General features: G+C 33.5%; 1 protein-coding gene across 3 annotated transcripts in view; it reads left to right on the top strand.

Moving 5' to 3' along the window:
• The window catches only part of LRRC7 (leucine rich repeat containing 7), a gene marked incomplete at both ends in the record, with an annotated part of 381,292 nt that overhangs the window by 138,370 nt on the left and 216,491 nt on the right, over positions 1–26,431 (top strand). For all 3 annotated transcript variants that reach the window (XM_082833990.1, XM_082833989.1, XM_082833988.1), the window contains 2 exons: positions 2,033–2,122; positions 5,889–5,945. In XM_082833990.1, coding sequence (XP_082690116.1) covers positions 2,033–2,122; positions 5,889–5,945 — 147 coding nt within the window. The remainder of the gene's footprint in view (positions 1–2,032; positions 2,123–5,888; positions 5,946–26,431) is intronic.

Here is a 26,431-nt window from a genome sequence, read left to right as displayed (position 1 = left end):
TGACAGACTCTAGATCCATCCACCTCACTACAAATAACTCAATTTCGTTTCTTTTTATGGTTGAGTAATATTCCATTGTACATATGTGCCACATCTTCTTTATCCATTCATCTGTCGATGGACACTTAGGTTGCTTCCATGTCCTAGCTATTGTAAATAGAACTGCAATGAACATTGGGGTACATGACTCTTTTTGAATTATTGTTTTCTCAGGGTATATGCCCAGTAGTAGGATTGCTGGGTCATATGGTAGTTCTATTTTTAGTTTTTTAAGGAACCTCCATACTATTCTCCATAGTGGCTGTATCAATTTACATTCCCACAAACAGTGCAAGAGGGTTCCCTTTTCTCCACACCCTCTCCAGCATTTATTGTTTGTAGATTTTTTGATGATGGCCATTCTGACTGGTGTGAGATGATACCTCATTGTAGTTTTGACTTGCATTTCTCTAATGATTAATGATGTTGAGCATTCTTTTGTGTGTTTGTTGGCAATCTGTATATCTTCTCTGGAGAAATGTCTGTTTAGGTCTTCCGCCCATTTTTGGATTGGGCTGTTTGTGTTTTTGATATGGAGTTGCATGAGCTGCCTGTAAATTTTGGAGGTTAATCCTTTGTCAGTTGCTTCATTTGCAAATATTTTCTCCCATTCTGAGGGTTGTCTTTTCATCTTGTTTATGGTTTCCTTTGCTGTGCAAAAGCGTTTAAGTTTCATTAGGTCCCATTTGTTTATTTTTGTTTTTATCTCCATTTCTCCAGGGCGTGGGTCAAAAAGGAACTTGCTGTGATTTATGTATAGAGTGTTCTGCTATACTCTTTTATATACATAAAACATTTCATAACCAAAGATTGGTCAGAGGAAGAGAAACCATGCAATGAAACTCAGATATAGTTTTCCAGGAGTAGGGGGAAGAGCAGGAAAAGTATATTAGAAGTCCAGAAGGAGAGAACAGTCAGTGATGGCAACTGTTGTTAGGCAATGTGGGTTACAAAATGAAATGAAGTTAATGGAATTAGGGCTTAAGAGCCTTTGGTGAGTGCAGTTTCAGTAATAAAGTTAGGGTAGATGCCAGAAAGCAATAGCTTGTGGAGTAAAGTAAAAAATAGTGAGTAGAGGCAGCTCTTTAAATAATTTTGTCAGTAAATTCAAGGAAGGAGATAGATTGGAATTTTAGGGGAAAGCAGATATGAACAGTATTTAGAAGTATTTTGTGAAAGAATATGGTCTTGTCTAAAGCCTAGATAAAGACATTAAAATTTTTAAGTAGAAATTTAATTATTAAAAAATAATATCCTTTTAAGAAAAATCCTGGAGTTAAATCTTTTTGGTAAAACTTACTTAAACATTTCAAATAATTGTTTTATCTAAGTAGTAAGATTTTCCCATAGGATATTTTCTCAACTCTTTTAATGCTTCTTAAAGTCTTTAGGATTCGGTTTAATTACTGTGACAATGTTTTTATTCAATGCACATGAATTGGATCAATTTGAATTATAATGTACATGTATGTTGGGCCTGCGTTAAAGAAATTATCAGTTAAAGGGACAAAATACTCCTTCCCTTTTCATGTTGGGCAGCTTTAGTCATCATTGTCACAAACTGTAGACAAATTTTAATGATTAACTGAATGAGTAGATAGCATTGCCTGACTATATATGTGAATATGCTATTGAGAAAGAACATTAAATTTAAAATTACAAAACATGTCATACAACTTGAAATTTCCATAAAAATATCTCACTGGTGTGTATAAGGTTAGGGCAACAGTAAGAAATGATGTCTCTGACTTTGGCAATGACATAAATCTCAGCATAGGAAAGCAGTGTGGAGGTGGGTGAATGCCAATTTATTTAAATAACAGGCAAAATTTTCAAGCTGTAACAACATGCTCAGTAAATCCTTCCATTACTGTGATACTGAAGGAGAGTTGAAAATGTATTACACTGCTATTTTTTCTCCTTAGAGATATATTTTTTGTTCTGTTTCTATGGCAACATCTATGCAATGACTAAACCTTTAACTCCTTTCTAGACTCCCTGATGGCTTCACACAGCTTCTAAACCTGACCCAGCTCTACCTGAATGATGCCTTTCTTGAATTTCTTCCAGCCAATTTTGGAAGGTAAGAATAAGAAGTTTAAACGATACATTGTCTTTCACTTTAGATAAGTACTGTACCAGCACCAGTAGGTGAGGCTTCAAAAGTGACCATTGGAATTAAAGACACCCTCATTCTTGTCCAGTAAATGAGACCATGTCAATTAATGAAACATTTTGCAAAAAATAAAGTTAGGTCTTTACATGTCATTAATAATCAAATTCCAGATGAATTAAAGAGTTAAATATAAAAAAATAAAATCAGAAATGATCTGGAAAAATATGCACATGGATATTTTTGACTCTTGGGTTGGAAAATGCCTTTATAGCATAGAAACAAAAGAAAATATCATAAATGGATAGATTTGAATTCATAAAATGCTTTTAAAATAAAATAATATTAGAAAATAGTTTTTAAATTAAGGTAAAACAATAAATAGGAAAATATTTCCACCGAATATGGAAAGTAAATTATATCCTTAACTTAAAAAGAATTCTTACAAATGAGTATGAAGTTAAAGTTCTCATTAGAAAAAAATGGGTAAATGACACATACTGGCAGTTCATAATAAATGTACAAATTGGCAACACAAAAAATGTTTATCATCATAAATAATAAAAATAGCACAAATTAATATGACAACAAAGGGCCTTTGTGCTCTAGCATGTTATAAAACGTGTAAAGTTATTTATAGACCATGAGGAAAGAGATAACCTCACACTGCTGATGAAACTGCAGAATGTTATATACTCCTTGCAGGGCAGTGTGCTTTAAAAGATTTGAAAATATTTACAACCACTGCCTTTGTAATTCATTTCTAGAAATGTATCATATCATCATGTATCACACTAGGATTTATGGACAAGGATGTTTATCATTATAAAAAAATATGGAAGCACACATCCATCTAGGAGATTGGTTGAATATATTATGGTACATCCATATGACAATACCATGTAGCAATTTATAATCTTGCCTAGAGGAATATCTATTAATTCCTATGATGTTATGTTCAAAACATATCATAGCTATATATAAACTGTGTTTTCCATACTAATATGAATGTACATGAAGTAAAAGACTATTTCCTTGGAAGTGAAATTATGGATGATTTTTATTTTCATCTTTATATTTTCAATGTTTTCTAGATGTTCTAGAGTGAATTTTTTTCTTTCAGTTTTATTGAGGTATAATTGACACAGCACTATATGAGTTTAAGGTATATAACATAGTAATGACAAATTTATTACAAAATGATTAGGACAATAAATTTAGTTAACATCCATTATCTCATATAATTACAAAGAAAAAGTTTTTTGCCTTGTGATGAAAATTTTTAGAATTTACTCTCTTAGGAGCTTTCAAATATACCATGTGCCATACAGCAGTGTTAACTATAGTAATACTGTTGTGCATTACATCCCTAGTACTTATTTATCTTATAACTGTAAAGTTGTGTCTTTTGACTACCTTCACCCAGTTTCCCCCACCCCACCCCCACCTCTAGTAACCACAAATCTGATCTCTTTTTCTATGAGGTTTTTTTTTCTTTTTAGATTTCACATGTAAGCGAGATCACGCAGTATTTGTCTTTCTCTGCCCAACTTATTTCACTCAGCATAATGCCCTCAAGGTCCATCCATGTTGTTGCAAATGGCAAGATTTTCTTCTTTTTTATGGCTTTATATATATATATATATATATACACACACACACATGCATACATATATATGCACACATTTTCTTTATCCATTTATCTGTCAATGGAAACTTTCTTTCCATGTCTTGGCTATTTTAAATATAAAAGATATATCTTGAAAGTTAAGAATTTTAAGTTTATTGTTAACTGCATTTTTCTAAATGATCATCTTTAAAATTGTTCGAATAACTGACTGAGTGTAACTCAACACCAATCTGTTGGCAGAAGCTAATATATGACATTAAGAAGAACCCAGTGGAATAATGAAGTCCCTTAACAGGTAGCAGCCTCCATTTGCATACAGAAATCACCTTGAAAGTTGCTTCCAAATTCCCTTACTTTTGTAGATCATGATTTCACAATACCTATGAATACCATACACTTGGGAAGTTCTGAAAATTCACAGATATTCAAAAGAGCATTTGCCTCGTTTCTAAATGAATTGATACTTCACCATTTGTCCACATAAAGTAGATTTTCCTTCTGGTACTGATGATAACACTACAAATATACCTTTGGTTTATTAAATCAGGAAATGTTTATCTCCCTAAGATACACTTTTGCATTTTGTCCGTTCTTTTTTACTAGTCCTAATATAGGGGAAGAAATTTGAGCAATCAGATAACATAATATCAAAACCCAAACCACTTAGAAATTAGAATTAAATTTTATGTGAATTGTCTGCCAAAAAAATGCTCTATTTTATTATTGTAATCTAAAAAGCTCTATAACTTTCAGCTGGATAATTTAACAAAGAATGTTTTAAGATACTTTCCAAAACCTGAGATTTAGTGCCCCTAAAGGCCAAACTAAGTCATAAAATATTATTACAACAGTACAAATATGAAGATTTGAGATATATAAATGTTTATGGAACTTCTTTAACTAGTGATATACCCATGCTCTGAAGAACTAAATTACTTTATTTCAAATAAAGATTGAGTTATAAGATTAAAATTAAATTGGAAATTTGGTAGAACTCAAAACACAAAGGAAAGGAGAAGAGAACTAGTTGAATATCTAAAAGCACAGTAAATATGGGACCTTGTAGGTGAATTGTATAGTTCAAATAGTGAAATATTCCCACATCACTAAGGATTTGGATAATTCAATTAATATTTGTCCTAAGGTAGCCTCAACTGAGTACATTTTAAAGCTCAGTATAGGCATTAGTAACAATAGCATGTCCCAGATTGCAAACACTAACAAATACTTAAATGTGAAATGCATTTCTAATTACAAATGTTATGCAAGCAACAGAAACTGTGAACACTTCTCATCCCCTTCACAAGATTATTCCAACTCCAGTACTGTCATACGATAGATGATACTTTACATTTTTAAATGTGCATCCACTTGAAATGTTCAGATGTTAATCTCAGAGTCAATTAAATATGGTATATTATAGCACTTTTCCCATTTTTCAATTAAAGAATAGTAATAACTTAACACATACTAAAACTTATGGTGTGCCAGGCATTATGCTTTACATGTGTGACATCATTTAATATTCAAAACCCTATAAATTTTGTACTATTATCACATACTCATTATAGATGAGGAAACTGGAGTTATGAGAAGTTAATTAATTTGCCCAGTGTCACACGGCAAAAAACAGATAGGATATGAAAGAGTCTGAATATTACCCAGATCTGTCTGATCACAAAGCTCAAGCTTTTAACCACTATGCTATATTATTTGTGTTAAAATTCATTTATTGTCTCTTGAGTGGAAGTATCACCATGTTTCAGTGAATGCAGCATCTAGTATTTAGTAGATATTCAATAATCTGTTGAATGCATACAGTCAAACAACAGTGAATATAATTTTATAAAACATAGGAGATTTAGATGACTTGGTCTCAATGATATCTTTGAAAGAACTTCATTTTTAGGAAAGAGATATTTGTTATTCTCCAATGTTGATGCAACCCTACTCATAACCAATTTGCATAATTCTTAAAAATCTGTAACCATGGTATATAATGTTTGGACATAGTTGTTTGGATAATAAAGTAACGGTTTACTTTACCATAAGAATATTGTTTTATAGAGAAATATTAAGAAGCAATTTTTAAATTTATTTCTACAGACTTGCCAAATTGCGGATATTGGAGTTAAGAGAAAATCACTTGAAAACTCTACCAAAGTAAGTGGCTGAGTATTTTCTAAATTTGAATTGTGATTTTTCACTAGTAGGAAAAAGACAGCTATTTTTTATCTTGGCTACGCTTTGTCATTATGATTGAGTTAATTTTTCTACAATTTTTTTCTAGAGGCTAAAATGTACAGTGTATTATAAGGGATTCATATTAAGAATGTATCTGCTTTATAAAACTGTGTAATTACAAGTGAAGGTGGGAAGAGTCCATTTAATATTCTTCTTAAACATACACACCAGGAAGTTACTGCATTGAAACTTAAGAAACTGACATTTTTATAGTCCCCAAACAATCAACAGTTTCAAAAGGTTCAACCTAATAGAATGTTTAACATTTCAAGTTAATTTATAGTTTGAGATAATTTTCAGTTTTTAAATCAAAAATACACAAAAATATTTCATAAAAATGATTAAAATGTTCTTAGAGATCCTAAAATGATTTGGCAGAAATTTTATATTTATACATTCTTTCAAACTGTACCTTTTTAATAGTCTGTTTAAAATCTGGTTTACATAAAAATACAGAATATTATTATGTCAAAACTAATCTCCAACATTTTATTCAATGTTTAGTTTAATAAACTTGTTTCATCCTGCTTTGCCTTATTTATGTCTAATGATAGAATTCTGTGCTGTACAGAAAAAAATATCTTTGAAACTCAAAAATTATTTAAAGTGGGGATTTTTTTACTCAAATAAATAATTATGACTTGTATATGCTACAGTTAAAATATTGAAAGTACTATGTTGCTATTTTAACCCTCCTGCAGTATTGCTGAAAAATATTGAGTACAGTGATTAATTTTGAAACGTATCAGCAGGATTTAGAGACCTTTTGTCTGCTGAACCAAAACTTAATTTTATTTTTTTCTTTTTATATTCCTTCTCTAAGAAAACTACACTGAATTTCATTGATTTTTTTATATCAATACAATACTCTCAAGTACATTTTGTTACATAGATATGTACGAAAATTCTGTCAGGGCAATATAAAGCTTTCAATAATTATACAGATTTAATTTAAATATATACATAGAGATAAAACATCTATTCATTCCTCCATAAGTGGAAGACAAGGAAAGAAAGTGAAAAGGAGGAATGTCACCATATGTGGATACCCTGCACTTTTGAGTGGTCTTTCTCTAAGCCAAAGCACTATGCATAGTCTTGGAAGGCACCTCTTCCACATTGGGGGCACAAACAGAAATGCGAATATGGTTGAAAGTGTTACTTGTTCAGCATTAATCTACTGCAAATGCATTTCCATCCCCCATATTTTAAATGTCTACATTTAAAGTAGAGTGAAAACAAGGCTAATTACACACTAAACTATGGTGAAAGATCAATTGTCTCCTTCACCTAAACATGAACATTTGGGTCAAAGAGAAAATATTGATGGTGTGGAGGAGAATCCTTTCCCCTCTGTTCTTAAATAACAGCTTTGATATGAAATAAAAAATAAATCTGATACAGGTTGTCAGGTTTTTAAATATGTATTTTTAAAATATAAATTTTAAATATAAAGCCTGACCATAGATGGGTAATATGGACTTTATATGAGATAGATGTGTGAACAGTTCAGAGTAATGAGTAACAATGCTCATAATTGGTGAATGGGTATTCTGTAGGCTGTGAGACAGTGGCCCAGCATCAAACAGAATTCAAATAAGTAGAATAATATGCATTTAACTTTGTTTGGCATTTTTTAAAAAACTTGTAAAGATGTGTGGAAATGACACAGGGTCTCCTTGGTAGACTGTTATATTTGTACAATTTGTATAGCTGTTACAGTTTTTACATTTAAAAAATCTGAAAAATTATTTTCAATCTAGTATGCTTATTTTTTACCTTATAGACAAAAATCAAAAGAACCAAGGGCATGCATTTGTATGGTGAACTTTATCCTAGTTTTGATGTCTATAAAAATGAGAACTGCAGAAAGATCTGTCGTGAATAAAGATAAACTCTGTTTTTACTATGTATTATATGTAGTACCTTCTGATCACCAATCTAGACCTGTAATAGAGAGACATATGAGAGCTTTCTACTATCCTTTATTTTTACACTTCTAATGAAAATAAAGGAAGAAAGATAGTTTTATGAAAAGCAATTTAACTTTTTAATAATTACTCCAAGAAGAAATAGCTCATGATTTCCTCATGGACACAAACAAGATGTCAAATCTTTAGCAGGTCTTCAGTGATTTTCTCTTCTTTTCATCTTCTGTCTTAAAGTCTAAATGCCTGGCAAGCTATGAAAAATGTAAAAATGTGAAGAATTATGATATAACATACATTAAAATGTCTCTTTAAAGTAAACTGATAGAGACATTTTGATATGTGCAGATTCTAGGACAAATTCTTTCTGTTATTAAATAGAACTTAGTATTATCAAGTTTTTCACACTGTTCCTTTCCTAAGGTACACATTTGCTTAAAACTCATTGACACAGTCATTCTTGATTGTGTGTAATAATTGGGCACATTGAATATCTGGAAAAAACTAGATAACCAAAAAGAAAAACCCTTTCACTTCTATGATAAAATTTGTCCTCATAGCAGAATTATCCTCTTAATTAATTTTGAAGGGTAGTCCAAAAATGAGTTTGTTCCCATTTTGGAGCTTTTGCACTATCTGTTTCTCTCTGGAATTCTCTTACCTCAAATCTTTTCAGGCTAGAGCTTCCTTAGGATTCCTATCTTTCTTCAAATGGTGCCTCCTTGGAGGCTTTCCCCGATCACATCATATAAGGTTGCTCCCCCTTAGCCTTTATACCATTTCACTCTTCCATTTGATTTTTCACACTTATGGGTCTCTAAATTGTATTGACTTTTTGTTTGCTTGGAGATGGTCTTCTCAGGAGAACATAAGTTCTGTTCAGAAAAGGAATTTTTTCTGTTTTGTCACTGCTGAATCTCCCATGCCTAAAGCAGTGCCCAGCATATAGGGGAGTACTCAATAAATAAACAAGAATGCTGATATATTGATTCACAATGAGAAATATCTGTCATGTGACCTGGACATTTTGTGTCACTTGATTATTTTTTCCCAGAGAAAATAATATAAGATACAAAATATTAAAATAAGATGAGTCTTTGATGAGCATCATGAAGGCAAAAAGAATAAATGGTTAGTGGATTCTCAATGGCTGATACCTGAGCCTTGAATTTTAAACCTACACACACACATGCACACACTCTCTCTCTCTCTCTCTCTCTCTCTCTCTCTCTCTCTCTCTCTTCTTCAGGTGGTTTCAAGTTACATATAATAACCAAGTCATGACAATGGAAGAAAATAATTTCAAATTAAGGCAATTAATATTTATAACAACTAAAGAAAGTCCAAAAGTATTATGACTTATTTCTTTGACTTTGTCATTAAAAAGTGATACATTTAGTTAAGAAACATATGTCAAGATGAAAATAAAGGGATAAGATAATATTTTAAAATGAAATTGAGGAACCATTTCCATGGAGGTAACGTAACAGCATACAAATGGTTAGTAATAATGGTGGGTTTAATCTTTAAATAAACATTTTCCATTTTTATGAGAATTTTTCTAAAACCTTAAAGTTAAAATATGGCTTGTCCATTGATAACGTTATGACTGTGACTTTGTTTCAAATTGAGCCAAAATATGATGTTGTGTAAATTTGTCTGTGATAATTATAAAAATATGAAATAATATGAAGAAAGGAAACACAGGTTAAGCTAATATTAATGTTTATATTTGCCCTGCCACCTGGGAACACAAGGCATGAAATGTGATTCCTCGATCCGCTGTCATAATAGAATAACTAAGAGAGGAAAATTTCAAACATGTTGCAGTGGAATTGCTGGGGAAATATCAATAAGTAAGTAAACCCTGGTGAACAAATCCAAAAAGGGAAAAATGGATGAACTTGGTGGATAAGGAACTCTAAGAGTTGTTAGAAGAAGGGATTCAATTAGAGAAATGATAAGTCTGAAGTAGCAACGACTTCTTTTAGATCCTAGACTGTTTGTGAAGCTGGAAAAAGCTATGGAATCCAGAAACATATTAGTTGTAAAATCCGAATTGTCTCTATTTCCAATATATTCATAGCCCATTGTGAGTTTTCACATTTTTATTTTCACCTAGAAGTAGATTTGGCTTTTTATGTAAAATAAGCCTTGTCAAAATACCTAGTATACTATGACAGAGCACCAAATAGAGGGCCCTCTCAATTTTAAAGAACCAAATTTGTTGAGTGGATTATTTTATTTTATTTTATTTTATTTTTGTGGTACGTGGGTCTCTCACTGTTGTGGCCTCTCCCATTGCGGAGCACAGGCCCCGGACGCGCAAGCTCAGCGGCCGTGGCTCACGGGCCCAGCCGCTCCGTGGCATGTGGGATCTTCCCTGACCGGGGCACGAACCTGTGTCCTCTGCATCGGCAGGCGGACTCTCAACCGCTGCGCCAGCACGGAAGCCCGAGTGGATTATTTTAATCATATAACTGTTTCTAGTATATTCACTCAAAATATAACATTTTATTGAGCAAATTTTCTTTGGGGTTGTTAATTGAATTCTATTTCACTATCATCTATGACAATTTTTGGACTCTCCATAGAAAAAAATCATTAAGGAATAATTGAAAGGAAGACTTTCCAAGTATAAGCATGACTGATACTTTGAAACTTCTAGGCTATGTAAGCTTGAAAACTAGTAAATGATGTATCTATTATTTACATGATTTTATTCCTTGAGCATCATTGCTTTTATTGTGTTCCCCCCCACCCAAAGACAAAGGTTCAGAAACTCTACAGTATTCTCCCTCTGTGAATGTCTAAAGACACACACACAACACACATATATTCACAGAAGGTGCAGAAGCATAGTATGTTATCTGGAAATACTCTAAGAAAAAGATCCCCTTGAATTATAAATATAAATTGAAACCAGAGGTACATTAAAGCACTGTTAATGAGAGATGTTAGATCATGAAAGTTAAGAAAAGATGGAGGGAATGTTTCAGACTGAAGACTAAAGAGGCATTATAACTAAAAGCAGTGTTTCTGAATTGGTTCTTCTGCTATTAAAAAAATAAAATTATTGGGACACCTGGCAAAACTTGGGTAGGGTCTGATGATTAGATGGTAGCAATGTATCAATGTTAATTTGGATGGTTGCTTTGGTTTGGTAGGAGAATGTTCTTGTTTGTAACAAATACACACTAAAGTACTGGGGAATGATGGGACACCAGGTTTGCAATTTACCATCGAGTAGTTCAGAAAAGTTATTTGTATAGTACTTTGAAGCTTTTTATAATTTTTTGCATTGTTTCAACATAAAAACTTATTTAAAAAAGCTATTTTCGTACAAAAATTCTTTAAACATTTAAAAATAAACACTATTAACACTGAGGAAATTTTCAGCTTTATGTCCGAAATGCTTGTAGATATAGAGGGCCAGGGGAGAGTATGTATTTATGTGTTAAATGTTTAACTATTTATAAAAATGAGAATTTCAGTGATAGAGGTTTTATATATGTGAATAATATATATATTGTGGATTTTTTCCTAACCTGAATGGCAATAAATACTCCATATTCATAATTTCCACTCAAATTTCTGTTTATTTGCAAATAACATGTCTTTAGTTTTCATATAAGTTCATTTATATATTTTTAAATAAGATTACTCTTTAGGCAGACTTACAAAAATATAATGTATTTGTCATGTTTTCTTTTTTAAAACCTCTCTTCCTTTATTATCTATTTTCCTACCAGTTATCATTGTCAGCATAATGAAGAAAAAGTCATAAAATAATATGTATTCTAAACTGGACAGCTGTGACTAAGTCATTTTCTATTCTCATTTCAGTGTCCTATTAATGAATTTATCTCATTTGGCATTACTGTACTGGTTACTACAATGAAATACATCAATAGTTTCCTTAGTGCTATTGTAACAAAAAATTCCTTTGTCAGGCACAGCTTTTTGATGTTTCTATTAACTGTTTTTGTGACTGTAATACATAACTGAATACAGTATGTTTTTATAGTGGTACTACCTTATGCTTTTACGAATGAATATCAATTTACAAGGTATGGTGTTTTGTTACACCCATGGTACCCTCCCATTCTGGGTTTTCTTTATCGAAGGTGATAATGTGACAAGCTAGCTAATCAAGGGTAACCGTATTAGTGGATTAGAGAATTGCACTTAGAGCTAGGATTTTTTTTACTTCTTCTCACAGGGTCTTATATTTTAAATTCAACTGAAATAAGTGATAATTATGACATGTTATATTTAAAAGCATTCAACAAATTATAATGCATTCTAACAATATAATTATTAGATTCCCTTTTAAATGATCAAACATGTGCTTTCCAAGGATTCACAAAAGAGTGTGAGCTCCCTAACATGTGAGCTAATTATATTTCTTTTTATCATTGTATTGTCAACATAAAATTAAGGTTGAGAGTATTATGGTTAGCTAAGGTTGTGTCGAGTCCAGTGAGGAGTTAGGGGGAGGGCACAAAAACCACATAAAACCATGGAATCAAATCGCTTTTTTCAGAATACTTCAATCAATAGCCACTCTGATCCCTGATGATTAAATTTACCAAAAGATGAAAACGGCCTGGTATAATAGCGAGATTGAAAGTGCTATGACTTCAGTTTCATAAGCTCTCAAGGCTTAGTCTCTCATGGAACAATTAGCCTATACTTAGTTCTATTTCACCTAAGAAGAGCCAGAATGTACTTGAATGAGGGTATACTTTGCAGTCAGACAAACCTGGACTTGTATTCAGGCCCTTGCTTCTTGTTTATGAATTATTTAACTTCTTTGAATTTCAGTGTCTTTATTTTAAAAGAATATTGGGTGATCATTGCCTTCTTTAAACTGTGAAATATATTTTGCATAATAGTTGATAAAATTGAGTCATGATTATTTAGAACCAGAAAAGCATTTAAACAAAAGTGTGTTCTATGGTACTTAGACAACTTAAAAGCATTCCAGGAAAGATTAGCATAAATGAGATGAAAAGACAACCCTCAGAATGGGAGAAAATATTTGCAAATGAAGCTACTAATCAATTCTTAAAGACTATTTTTTTTTCTTTTTAAGCTTTGTAGTTTCTTTGGGTGAATTGAACTCAGATCGTAAAAGACATGATAAAAAATAAATAAAAACTCTCAACAAGAACTGAGAGGAACATATTCAACATTTGCAGATTTCCAAATTCAAACAATTTAATGTGGATGATTGCTCTCCCCTCTATGAAAAAATGTAGTATCTTTACTAAAGATATAATATATTCTGAACTTTACATTAGTGTTGATCTTGGTCTCAGAGTCTTGTAAAAATATACAAAGACACAAAGGACCTAGCTAACAGACTACTCCTGTGGTCTCAGATATGGTGAATTGCACACATTTACTTGATTTCAAATTCCGTATTCCAATAGCCAGAACTCAGATGGACTATTCACCACATATCAAAACTGAAATCTCCTTCATCTCTCTTCTTCACTCACCACTCCAAGAAAAACCAAATCAAACCAAACCAAACCAAACAGAAATCCCAAGCATCTTATTATATACTGCCTAGTGACAGTACCATCCACCTAATTACAGAAATTAGAATCTCAATTCTATTTTCCTCTCCTACTACCCCCAAATCCTCTGTCCATCAACTTATGCCACATCTAAACACTCTTCTCTACTTTCTATCATTGCCCTACTTGAGGTCTTTAATATTACCTGTCTTAGCCTGCAGTAACTCATTCTTCCTATCTCCTCCATTGGAATCCATCTCCTTATTCTTGTCAGAGTGAGCTTTCTTACTAAAATACACCATGACACATGTCAATGTAAAAACAATGACTGCCCACAGCTTGCAGAAGACAAACATGTCAAGACACTTCACAGCTTAGAGTCAACATTTCCAATGTCATTATCTTTCAACATTCATCATCCCACAGGGTGTCTCTGCTATATACAGTATACAATGCACCTTTGTATCTCCAAGCATCTTTCTTAGAACCTTCCCTTTTCTCTCTGAAAAACTTCAAATCATCCCTTAATTTTCCCATCACTTTTCCTGTGAAATTAGCCATGGATTCTGCTTTCAGAGTGGTAGCTTAGAAACTCTGCTAGAGTGTTTTCAAGGCAGAGTTTCGCAGGAATTTTGATCTGATTATAGTTTGACTCAGGAATCTAATAAGCTTCATTTTGTGAGAGTTTTTTTTGTCATCTTGACTATGTTATTTGAAGCTCCAACCCCACAGTCCAACTCCCAAGGAAGCAACTGCTGAGCAGCATGCTTTTTTCTTTCCAATTACTAATTTTGGGATGGAACAGTTTCAGCAACAGTGGACACTCAAGAGGAAATGGTGAATTGATTTTCACTAGGGTCCTTCTCTGGTATTTTAGAAAGTGCATGAAAAAACTAATCATTAGGAGATATGTTTTATTTCAGCATTTGAAAAGCTTTCCCTGCTACCTGTTTTGATTTTCACTTTTAAAAGACTCTTGATGAGTAAACAACAAACTATTACTCATAATTGCCTCAATAGGACACATGAAAACAAGTGAAATATATCTAACTCTCCATAGATTTTCTGCTTTCTTCGTGCCTCTGCTCTTCTCTCTATTCAAGGCAGGGTTAATTCAGGTCTTTCAATATGCAAAATACATCCTAAAAAAGCTTGATTTCCTGCTGAACAGACGAAAGAGAAATATTTCTAAGTTGCTATAGTTTTCCACAGTTTCTGTGACATTTAAGATCAATACCTGAGCAATATTAAAAATAAACATTCACATAAGATACTAACTTCCTGACATTAATTTCCTTGAATGTATATTTTGCATTTCCTTTTAGTAATATGAGATTTTAGTTTGCCCTTTTATGGCTTTAAAAAACTGTGAATTCTTCCTGACCAAACTTCCTATTCCATTATGTTTAGTTTTACATTATCTATATTCAAAATTATCCCAAACTTTTACCTAACTACACTGTATTTCTATTCATTTTCTCTTTATAGTTAAACTTAATTCAGTATATTAAAAGTACTTCTGTTAACATTTAGTACATAATAACAATCTTTTCTAGTTATAAAGTAAATGCTGTATAATTTTATAAGTAAGATTTGAAATAAAATTAATCAGATTAAAGCACTGTGACTCTTATCAAGCATTAGCTGTTCAGATTTATGTTTGTTCTATAAAGATGGGGTAGAAAATATGCTACATGAAGTGGTTAAAAAGTAAGAATAACACATCTCTATTAAGAAATGTTCAATAGCAACTTAGATAAATAAATTGTGTGTTTAAGTTACATTAAAGCTATTGACTCTTCTGATTATCATAAAACATTTCTAAATTAAACAGATTCCTAGAGGCAAAAGCTTTATTTTGATTAAGTATCTCATGAAATTTTAAAAGCAAAAGTTAAAACATTTCTTATACTAAATAGAATCTTAAAGGGCATCTCTTTAAATATTACATCCAACTAAGTAGAAATACATTTTAAAATATACTTAACATACTTTAGTTTTATAAAAGGAAGATCTCATAACTCAAGGTTTTATTTAAGACAGAATTTAAAATCTTTGGCTTCCCATTCCTTTACAATAATGTCCAAACCACTAAACAGGGCATTCAAGACCCTTCACAGCTTGACCCCCAAGTTCCCTCTAATTACTCCCCACTTAATCCCCTAAATATGACTTGCAGGTTTGTGCCTCTGTACACTTACCAATAAATTCTCACTTCATATAATGAACAAGTCAGTTTAAACTTTAATTGAGTATGTACCTAACATGTGTCGGACACTATTGTACGTGCTAGAGGATATGACAATATGACAATGAACAATAAAGACAGATTCTCTTTTCTTCAAAGACTTTCAAGTCTAATTAAGGGAGACAGATGACAAACACATAAACAAATAAGTGAATAAGACAAGCAATTGCTATAACGAAAACAGGATGATGTTATAGGAAGTGATTGGATTTGGGGGTATTTTTGCTTAATTGGTTGAGTGTTGGTTTTTGGATTTTTTTTATTCTTTGTTTTTTGGCTAGGCTGGTCAGAAAAGACCTTTATGAAAAGGTGGGCTTTGCACGATTTAAATGATGAGAGTAATACGAAGTTCTAGAGGAAGAGCAAAAGCAACAACAAGGAACAGCAGGTGTAAAAACACTTGTGATGGGAGCAAGCCTGATGTGTCAGGAGCAAAAAGGCCAGTGTAGCCAGAACATAATGAGCACAAAGTGAAGGAGTATGAGACGAGGTTGGAGAGACAGGTGGGGCAAAATGATGACGTGCCTTGTGAACTATGTTTGGAAATTAAGGCTATTTTCTAATTGTAATGAAAAGCCCTTTGAGCATTTGAGCAAGGGAGAAGTGTGATTTGACCAAACCTTTACAAAGATCTGTCTGACCACTCTGCAGAGAAGAGGTTCTAGGTGGACAAAACTGAAAAGACACCAATTAGGAGATGATTGCCATAGTGTAGAAAAGAAATGACAGTAGCTTTGTCTAGGATTGTACTCTGGAGGTGGTAAGTGGTCAGATTTGGGATCCATTTGGAAGTGGAACCTTGCTGATGGAAAGAATCTGTGGTGATAGGAAAAGTTAAGGATTTAAGGAGGAATTAAGGAGCATTCCCAAAGATTGGGTTTGACTAACAAGGTGACTGGTGGCATAATTTCCTGTTGTAGAGAAAATTTGAAGAGGAGCAGATGTGGGGAATCGGAAGTTTGATCTCGGCAAAGAAAAGTTGGAGACACCTATTAGAACATCAAGTGTAGGCAGTGGAATACATAAACCATATGCTCAGGAAGATAGGGATGTAAATTTAAGAGTTATCACACTATAGATGATATTTAAAAATAAGACATTGGTCGATTAACCAATTGAGAGTATAAATAGAGAAGAATTGAGGACCCAGAATTAAGCCTAGGACACTTTAATATTCATAGTTTAAGTATGGAAGGGGATTCTACAGAAGATCCTCAGAGTGAACACCCAGAGAGTTAAGAAGGAAACCACATGTAGGAAGTGCCACAGAAGTCTAGAAAAAAGAGGGAGGGAGGAGTCAATTGTATCAAACACTAGTATGATGGGAACAGAAAACTGAGCATTGGCATTAGCAAGATCTAGGTCATTGATGGGAGCTTGGTAAGAGCTATTTCAGTCATGCATTATGTGCAGCCTCACTGGTTGAGTGAGTGGTTGAGGAGAGAGTAGGGATTAGCAAAAGAAGATAACAAGTACAGATGGTTCCTTCAAGGAGTTTAGTTGCAGAATGAACAGTGAAAAGGTAGCAGTTACTGGATGGGAGTATGGTGTCAGGAAAAGGATTTGTTAAGAAGGATAATGTTAAAACATATTTGCAAGATGATGGGAATGATTCAGTAGAAACAAAAGAATTAATAATACAGGAGAGAAGGAAAATAACTACAAGACCAAATGCTTGAGGAAGTGAGGGAATGGGATGCAGAGCCCAAGTGGAGGAAGTGGCCGTAGAAGCAAGGATGCTTCTCACATGGAAACATAAGTATCCTACAGAAAATAGATATAAATATAGATAGATTGATGGCTTGGGAGTGGAAAGAACATTCTCAACCAATTGCTTTGATTTTCTCTATGAGGCATGAAGAAGAGTCATCACCTGAGATGGAGTAGGGAATAATGGAGATTTGAGGAGGTGAGAGAAAGTGTGAAAGATAAGTCTCTTAGAGAATGGGAAAGCGAATACACTAAGGCAGTGTCATAGAATCATCTGGCAGTGTTGACTGTCCATTTGAAATTTAAGGTTATATATGGGAAAGAAGTCCATTCAGGAAAGTTGAGCAGACTTCAGAAAGTCAGTTACGTTGCTGCAGTTTTAGAAGGAGACAGCTGGCTGGGTTTACCAGGCATGCCAGATGGAGGAGGGGGGCAAGGGAACTTGGGGTGTTTACAGAAGAGTGACTGGTATCTGGGGCTACAGAATCCAAGATGGAGGATGGAAGTAACTGAGGATATTAAAGGGTCAGAAGAAATGTCTTATTTGCCCTTCTCTCTTTTTTGATATACTATGAATCTTTAAAGTACAGTGCAAATGCCACTTTCTCTATAAAGTGTCTCCTGACACTGCAGGCACAAGTAATTATTCCTTCCACTTTGCTACCACAGCATTTTGTACATGTCTCTACGATAGCCTTTATTACGTTATATTGGATTTGTTGCCTATGAGTATATCCCCAAGAAGACTGTAAGCTTTTAAAGGAAAGAACTATAACTTATTTATCTTTCTATTGGCAACAAAGCGGAGCATAAGGAAGGTTTTCAGACAACATTTGATGAATGAAGGCAGGAAGTGTAAAATGGAAAGAAGTGTTTTAGTTCCTCAAACATTGCCAAGCATTCAGTGGGCACCTGGTGTATAGCTGATTGATTGTAAGAACCAGAAATTAATAGAAAGTTAAACTCTGTGATATTTTCTCATTAAATAATTTGTCCACTGCAGCTGGCTCTTGATTATTGAAAAATTAAGTCACACATAAGGCTCATTGTTTTTCTTTCTTTTTATTTCACTCGCATACATTTTAGTCATCCCACTCATCCTTACCCTTGAAGAGAGTACACTACAGATGTCAAGTTGGTGTTGCTATACTTTGTCTTTAAGAAAATATTAGCAATGTAGCTGTCAAGGAGGCGGGTGTGGTTGGGGAGGGATGGAATGGGAGTTTGGGGTTAACAGATGCAAACTATTATATAGAATGGATAAATAGCAAGGTCCTACTGTATAGCACAGGGAACTATATTCAATATCCTGTGATAAACCATAATGGAGAACAATATAAAAAAGAATGTAGGGCAATTCCCTGGTGGTCCAGTGGTTAGGACTCCACACTTTCACTGCTGAGGGTGTGGGTTCAATCCCTGGCCAGGGAACTAACATCCCACAAGCCAAGGCCAAAACTGGAAAAGAATGTATATGTATGTATAACTGAATCACTTTGCTGTACAGCAGAAATTAACACAACACTGTAAATCAACTATACGTTAACGAAAAAAATGTTAGCAATATAAAGGTATGGCTTAAACTGACACTGTTAGTTACACATGGACTTTATTTACTTTCTTGGATTAGCTAATCAATGTGTTATCTACTTTAATTTAAAAAATAAATATCATCTCTGGGTATATTCTTTGACTATGTTTCCTTATAAGAAAATTTATTATAGTACTCTTTATATGGAATGAATTTCCATGGCATTATATAAAATGAAAATGTGTTCTAAAGAAAGAGATAATGAAGGTACAGTGTACTGTGAGGCAATATGACCTCTTCTAGGTGGCCAAATGTTGTTGCTTGGGAAGCAAATCATTTAAAACACTTTGTACCAGAATATCCATAAAGTAATTATAATTTTCTATAGACGTAGTTTACCAAAGTTTCTATAGCTTATCAAATGCATTTTGCTTGGAAATGTTTACAAAATCTTTAAATCATCCCTGATACCCATATACAGCTACTACACACCCCCTTGATGAGACTGCTATTATGAACAATAAAGCACAACAAAGAAAGAACACTAATAGATGATATACAGTGTGATCGTTGTAGTGAAGGAACCATTATTCGGTGGTCTGTGATCTATCTGAAATTTTAAGATAAGCCACATTTTAATGGAATTCTGTTCTCCTTGAATTATCATTAAGAAATTAGCACCTTTTATTTTTTCCTTTTAGATAAAATTCCTGACAGGAAATTTTGCATTTAAAAGTATTTGGACTATCATAGGAAGAAGTATGTTGAAAGAGTCCAATCCAAGATGAAAGCAAAACTGAAACTCAGCAAACTGTGGGAGAAAATAGATGAGAAATATGAACTCAATTGATTTGGGCAAGGGATAGATGTTATCTTTTATAGTAACAGTGGGAAACCTGAAATTCTTGTTTCAGGTGTAGTTCAGTAACTTATATAATATTTTGTATGTTTTCTATCAACTATAATGGCTAACATTCAATATTGGTTCATGAATAAAATTTACCCCCTTATAAACTCTGACAGACATTCCATTTATAAGGTTTTGGATAGATGATACAAAATCCTGTTAAACAATTTGATTGTGTTTGCTATTCTTATTCTACCTGAGAAGTATTAAATAGGTAAATCTGGCTTATTTTTAAGTTGAAACCTTGAATGTAATTATAACAAGGATAATTAACTTCCCAAAAATTTCTTCTGAAAAAGTATTTTTCTGTTACTTTTCTCTATTTGCATTTTCAAACAAAAATTCATACTGATTTTCCCTCTGTGACTACTAAACAAGTAAGATTAAATAAGAACAGAATTTTTGGTATATCATAAACTGTTTTTTAATCATCATATTTGGAGTGGCCTGATGCAAAGGGAATCCAGATATCTTTATTAATCTCACACATAATGAAGTTACTGCTTGAAAATTATGTAATAAAAAATAAGTATTGCTTTGAAAAAAACAACTGTTAGATGAGCTGTTCCAACAGGTTAATAGTTAAATTAAAAATATTCTTTTAAAATCTAATTCAAATTTCCAGAATATACCAATATGCTTTAAAAATCAAAAATTCAATTGGTGATTGTTTGGGGGTTTACAGAATAAAATCTGGAATGTTTTTTCTTAACTCAACCTGTGGTTCCCTGCCTACATCAAGAGAAGGAAACCATCATGGCCAAGAGAAGGGGTCTTGGGCTCTACAGGACAAACATGAATTAAAATCTCTTTCACACCTTAGTACTGTATGCCTTAGAGCAAGTGACTTATCTTCTTTCAACTTCAGTTTCCCACATATATCATGTACTTAGGCACTGTAGATAATACTACATATATATTATACCAAATAATGTTTACCCGCAGTGGATGCATAATAAATGGTTCTTAAGCTTGCAGAGGGAGGGAACAAAAAGGAAGCCAAGAGAAGCTTCTCAGAGGGACTCAAATATTCAGCAGTCCTTGCTCAAGATAAAAAGAAATTCATAGAGAAGGGGGCTATACCCATGCGGGCTACACAGTATTACCATTCTAGATGGGCTCTCCGGATGTTCTCTTTTCTCTTTTTTCTTTCACCCTTTGAATTGGGAATTTTGAGAGTGCCTCTGGGTTCCAAGTTTACTAGTTCTGTTCCTGCTTTGTCTGCTGTACCTCACACTGGCAGTTACACAGCAGGATCCAGATAGCCACTGCTCAGGAAGCCAAAATACTGGTATTCGAATCACCCACTCTGGCCCACTAAACCATGAGTCATAACATATTTGCACTAAATTGCCATGGCAAAAGTGCCCGTTTTGCATTTCCTGTTTTCTCTGACCTCTAGTTCCTGAGAACTGTCCTCTGAGTCCTTTTACCTTATTTATCGTAGTAACCTCCTCAATGCCTAGCATCCTACCTTGCACAAAGTTAAACAATCAGTCAATTATTGTTGAATAAATGAAGAAATAAATGTCATTTGTTTTCAGAGAATTCATATTTATCTTGGAATCAGACGGCATAACCAGAAGGCAATACACCTACAGCATAATTGCAACCCGGTAATATTGTATGTGCACTACTGTACACCACACTCCAAATCAGACATTATGTGTCCCATATTCAGATGCTGAAATCTGGCAGATTTACTCAAGTCAAAACAATTAATCAAAGCCTTGATCATTAATGTGACTGAAGAAAGATGTTTATTTATAGAAACAATCTTAGAAACACATCAAATTATTATCTTTTGTTCACATAGTGGATAATGAAAAGATGTATATTTTGTTATTTGCTGATATTTATATACATTTTACAATACTTTTAAAGTCAAGTATTCACCTTTCTTTGTTATTTCCATACTTACTTGATAGTAAATAGGTTAAGATCTGTTATGTTTTCAAAATGTTCTTGTCTTAGATAAAAACAATACAATTTCCTGAATATCCATGAAGATCATATAAAGATAAATTCAAAATCCTTAGAATTATTTCCAGCCAATTTAGAAAAGTTGTTCTTAACCAGAATGCTGTGGTACATGAGAACCCCATCAACACTTCACATACATGCCAAATTCCAATTAACATTTAAATGTTGTTTTTGCTTTGCCTTGTTCAGGTCCATGACCTGCTATAACAAGTTCCAGTTCAGGTAAAGGCAGTGAGCAGTATTATTCAAACAGCCAAATCGTATATAAGGATGAACAGGAATAATTTAACATTCTGGATGCTTTCATAAATATTGTATGATATTGTTATACTCTCATAGCTATTGCATTGAATCAGTGCTGATTTGTTTAATGTTGCCATGAATCTTTTAATGCATTCAAAACATGCCACCGCAACTCATAGTATGAGAAAACCTACAGAGAACACACAAAAATGTGAGAATTTCTGCCTAAAACAACCCACTTGAATTTATGAAAACTTAGGAAGTATTTTTATATGTTTGACTTGTTTTAATAATCCAATTCTTCCCTAATGCACCTGTTTTCTTCGTGATTCTTCCTGTTAAGCAAGGGCAATAGATAATCACTGGTGGTGAGGAAAATATTTAGCAAAGCCTCTTCTTACTGATTCTGTGACATACAAAGAATAGAGTCGGGCTTCCCTGGTGGCGCAGTGGTTGAGAGTCCGCCTGCCGATGCAGGGGACACGGATTCGTGCCCCGGTCCGGGAAGATCCCACATGCCGTGGAGTGGCTAGGCCCGTGAGCCATGGCTGCTGGGCCTGCGCGTGTGGAGCCTGTGCTCCGCAACGGGAGAGACCACAACAGTGAGAGGCCCGCGTACAGCAAAAAAAAAAAAAAAAAAAAAAAAAAGAATAGCGTCATTTGAATAATGATCCTGCTGCACATAGCTTTCTTTAAAGAGTCAAGATAACTTACTGTTGTTTTTTATAAGAAGACTATAACTTTTTTCAATCAAGACATGCACAAAACACAGTTTAGTTGAGCTTCTGTGTTGGCATACAACAAAAAGCCTCTTTATACACAAATAAGAACGGTAAAATTTGGATTGTATTCATATTCCAATCAGGTTTTTAATTTAAAAAAATGGGACTAATGAGGCAATCAAGGACAAACTTTCTGTAAAGATCTGGAAAGGGTTAAGTTGAAGGAAATAGGTTTTACAATGATAAATTGCCACTCTTAACCCTAGGTAACTGATCAGGAAATGAATGTCGTTATTCACAAACAAAAATAAGCTCCCCTTCTTCCGCCAAAAGAGTTTTCCCAGATCAACCCATACACAAATCCATTGCTTCACATACAACCCATATTATTGCATGCTTCTGCTGAGAGTGGCTCAGTTTGTACCATCTGTGTACATAAGGATCACATTAGTAAATGTATAAGAACTGAGAGTTTTGATAATTTCCAGCAACTAGATGAAGACAGTTTTTTATATTTTCAGACAATAAAAACATACATTATTAGTCTTTCATTATTCAGACTAAGTTTATTCAATAGCTTTTCTAACATATTATATTAGTATCACATACCTATATAGTAGATTTAATATATATATGTTATCAAAACTATTATTATTATATCAATTATGATCCCCAAATTCAACACGCTATTGACAGACAGCTAATCTGAATATCCAGTATTTTCTTTTTGGTTAAAAGGCTTTTATTATAAGCTGAGTCAAAATTTTTATTCCCTTTGATTTTGTTCTGGTGGCAGTTAGGGTTAATGAATTCTGCTACTAAGTCTCTATTTATTTATTTATTTATTTTTATTTTTGGCTGTGTTGGGTCTTCATTGCTGCATGCAGGCTTTCTCTAGTTGCGGCGAGTGGGGGCTATGCTTTGTTGCGGTGCACGGGCTTCTCATTGCAGTGGCTTCTCTTGTTGTGGAGCACGAGCTCCAGGAGCACGGGCTTCAGCAGTTGTGGCACGCAGGCTCAATAATTGTGGCTCTTGGGGTCTAGAGCGCAGGCTCAGTAGTTGTGGTGCACGGGCTTATTTGCTCTGCAGCATGTGGGATCCTCCCGGACCAGGAATCTAACCCGTGTCCCTGCATTGGCAGGTGGATTCTTAACCACTGCACCACCAGGGAAGTCCCAAGTCTCTTTCTTTTGACAAGTGTAAATTAATCACTTTTGGGGAGCTTTTCTTAGCTAAATTATAAAAATTTAAGTTTTTTTACAAAAACTTAATTTTTTTCTCTACATATAATGCCTTTGCTAAGAACTAGCAAAGTTGAGAAAGGAGTAAGAAATCTAAAACTGGAAAAAGTTTCTTTAAACTGACCAAATATATGTTCATTTTGACCTGTTTTTTAAATCAACAAAAAACTTTCCTAGAGAACTTACACCAATTAGATTTTAATAAGATGTATTAATATTTGAAAAAAACTGCACTAATCTTCCTTTATTAATAATTTACATTGAACTAAATGATGTGAGTAGACATTTATATGGGATGTATCCATTTCTACTACAGTCAACTTATGAGCTCAATTATCTTTTTTTCCAATGGTTCCCACAATTCACACAGTTTAAGTTACCATTCTAGTTCTCCATTATTTTTCTTTGTTTATGCAAACATTAATTTCCTGATAAGTGTTTTTTTAATTGTTGTTTCTTAAACTTTAAAAGCCTTATTAGATGAAATGCATATTCTTCCTTGGATTTTATTTTGCAAAATACTCAACTATCATTGTATTTCCTGTTTGGGTCATTCTTTGTTCCATATTATCTGGAGAATCTCCTGGCACTCAGAAGAATCCAAGCTCTTTAAGCTTGCCTATTTAACATCTTATATCTGTTTGTCATTTAAAAATTAAGAAACAATGCTGCTGGAAAATTTACTTTTACTACTTAAACTGGTTTTTGTCTATGAATTCTTCAGCAGCTGTAGTAATAATAATAGCCATCATTTCCCAATGTCTTATATCTGCCAGGCACTGTACTAAAGTGTTTTATTTTTTTCAATATATTTAATCCACATGTGATCACTATAATATAGGTACCATTATCAGTTTCCAGTTTATAGATGAGGAAAAGAAGACTTAAGGAGGTTGAACAACTTGCCCAATATTACAAAACTCTCAAAGATAGATTAGGATTTCAAAGGTAGATCTGCCAACGTAAATCTGTGTAGAAATAACTGACAGTAACAGTTATATTATTTGCTTACCATATAGTCATACTTCTGTACATTTAGCAGATCTGAGCCCTAATACACTACAAAAAAGAATAAAGGTATTTGCAAGATGATTAGAGAAAAAAGTAAGTATAGAATAGGTTTTTTTTCCATTCTAGAATAAACACTGATGAAAGAAACAAATATATATTCCATTCCCAATAGAAACAGAAATGAAGTAATATTCAGGAATGAATGTAACAAGAAAGGCATAATGCTTATGAAAGAAAAATATAAATTCTTATTGAAAGGCATAAAAGAAGATCTGAAAGCATAGGCAGAACACTCTATGACATAAATCACAGCAAGATCCTTTTTGACCCACCTCCCAGAGAAATGGAAATAAAAACAAAAATAAACAAATGGGACTTAATGAAACTTCAAAGCTTTTGCACAGCAAAGGAAACCATAAACAAGACGAAAAGACAACCCTCAGAATGGGAGAAAATATTTGCAAATGAAGCAACTGACAAAGGATTAATCTCCAAAATTTACAAGCAGCTCAATAACAAAAAACAAACAACTCAATCCAAAAATGGGCAGAAGACCTAAATAGACATTTCTCCAAAGAAGATATACAGATTGTCAACAAACACATGAAAGAATGCTCAACATTATTAATCATTAGAGAAATGCAAATCAAAACTACAATGAGGTATCACTTCACACCAGTCAGAATAGCCATCATCAAAAAATCTAGAAACAATAAATGCTGGAGAGGGTGTGGAGAAAAGGGAACACTCTTGCACTGCTGGTGGGAATGTGAATTGGTACAGCCACTATGGAGAACAGCATGGAGGTTCCTTAAAAAACTACAAATAGAACTACCATATGACCCAGCAATCCCACTACTGGGCATATACCCTGAGAAAACCATAATTCAAAAAGAGTCGTGTACCAAAATGTTCATTGCAGCTCTATTTACAATAGCCAGGAGATGGAAACAACCTAAGTGTCCATCATCAGATGAATGGATAAAGAAGATGTGGCACATATATACAATGGAATATTACTCAGCCATAAAAAGAAACGAAATTGAGCTATTTGTAATGAGGTGGATGGACCTAGAGTCTGTCATACAGAGTGAAGTAAGTCAGAAAGAGAAAGACAAATACCATATGCTAACACATATATATGGAATTTAAGGAAAAAATGTCGTGAAGAACCTAGGGGTGAGACAGGAATAAAGACACAGACCTACTAGAGAATGGACTTGAGGATATGGGGAAGGAGAAGGGTAAGCTGTGACAAAGCGAGAGAGTGGCATGGACGTATATAGACTACCAAACATAAAATAGATAGCTAGTGGGAAGCAGTCGCATAGCACAGGAGATCAGCTTTGTGCT

Source organism: Leucopleurus acutus (assembly GCF_964270905.1).
Source record: "Leucopleurus acutus genome assembly, chromosome: 2".
Taxonomy (NCBI): Eukaryota; Metazoa; Chordata; class Mammalia; order Artiodactyla; family Delphinidae; genus Leucopleurus; species Leucopleurus acutus.
Note: the sequence above shows the minus strand (reverse complement) of the source record. Positions and strands in the feature narration are given on the sequence as shown.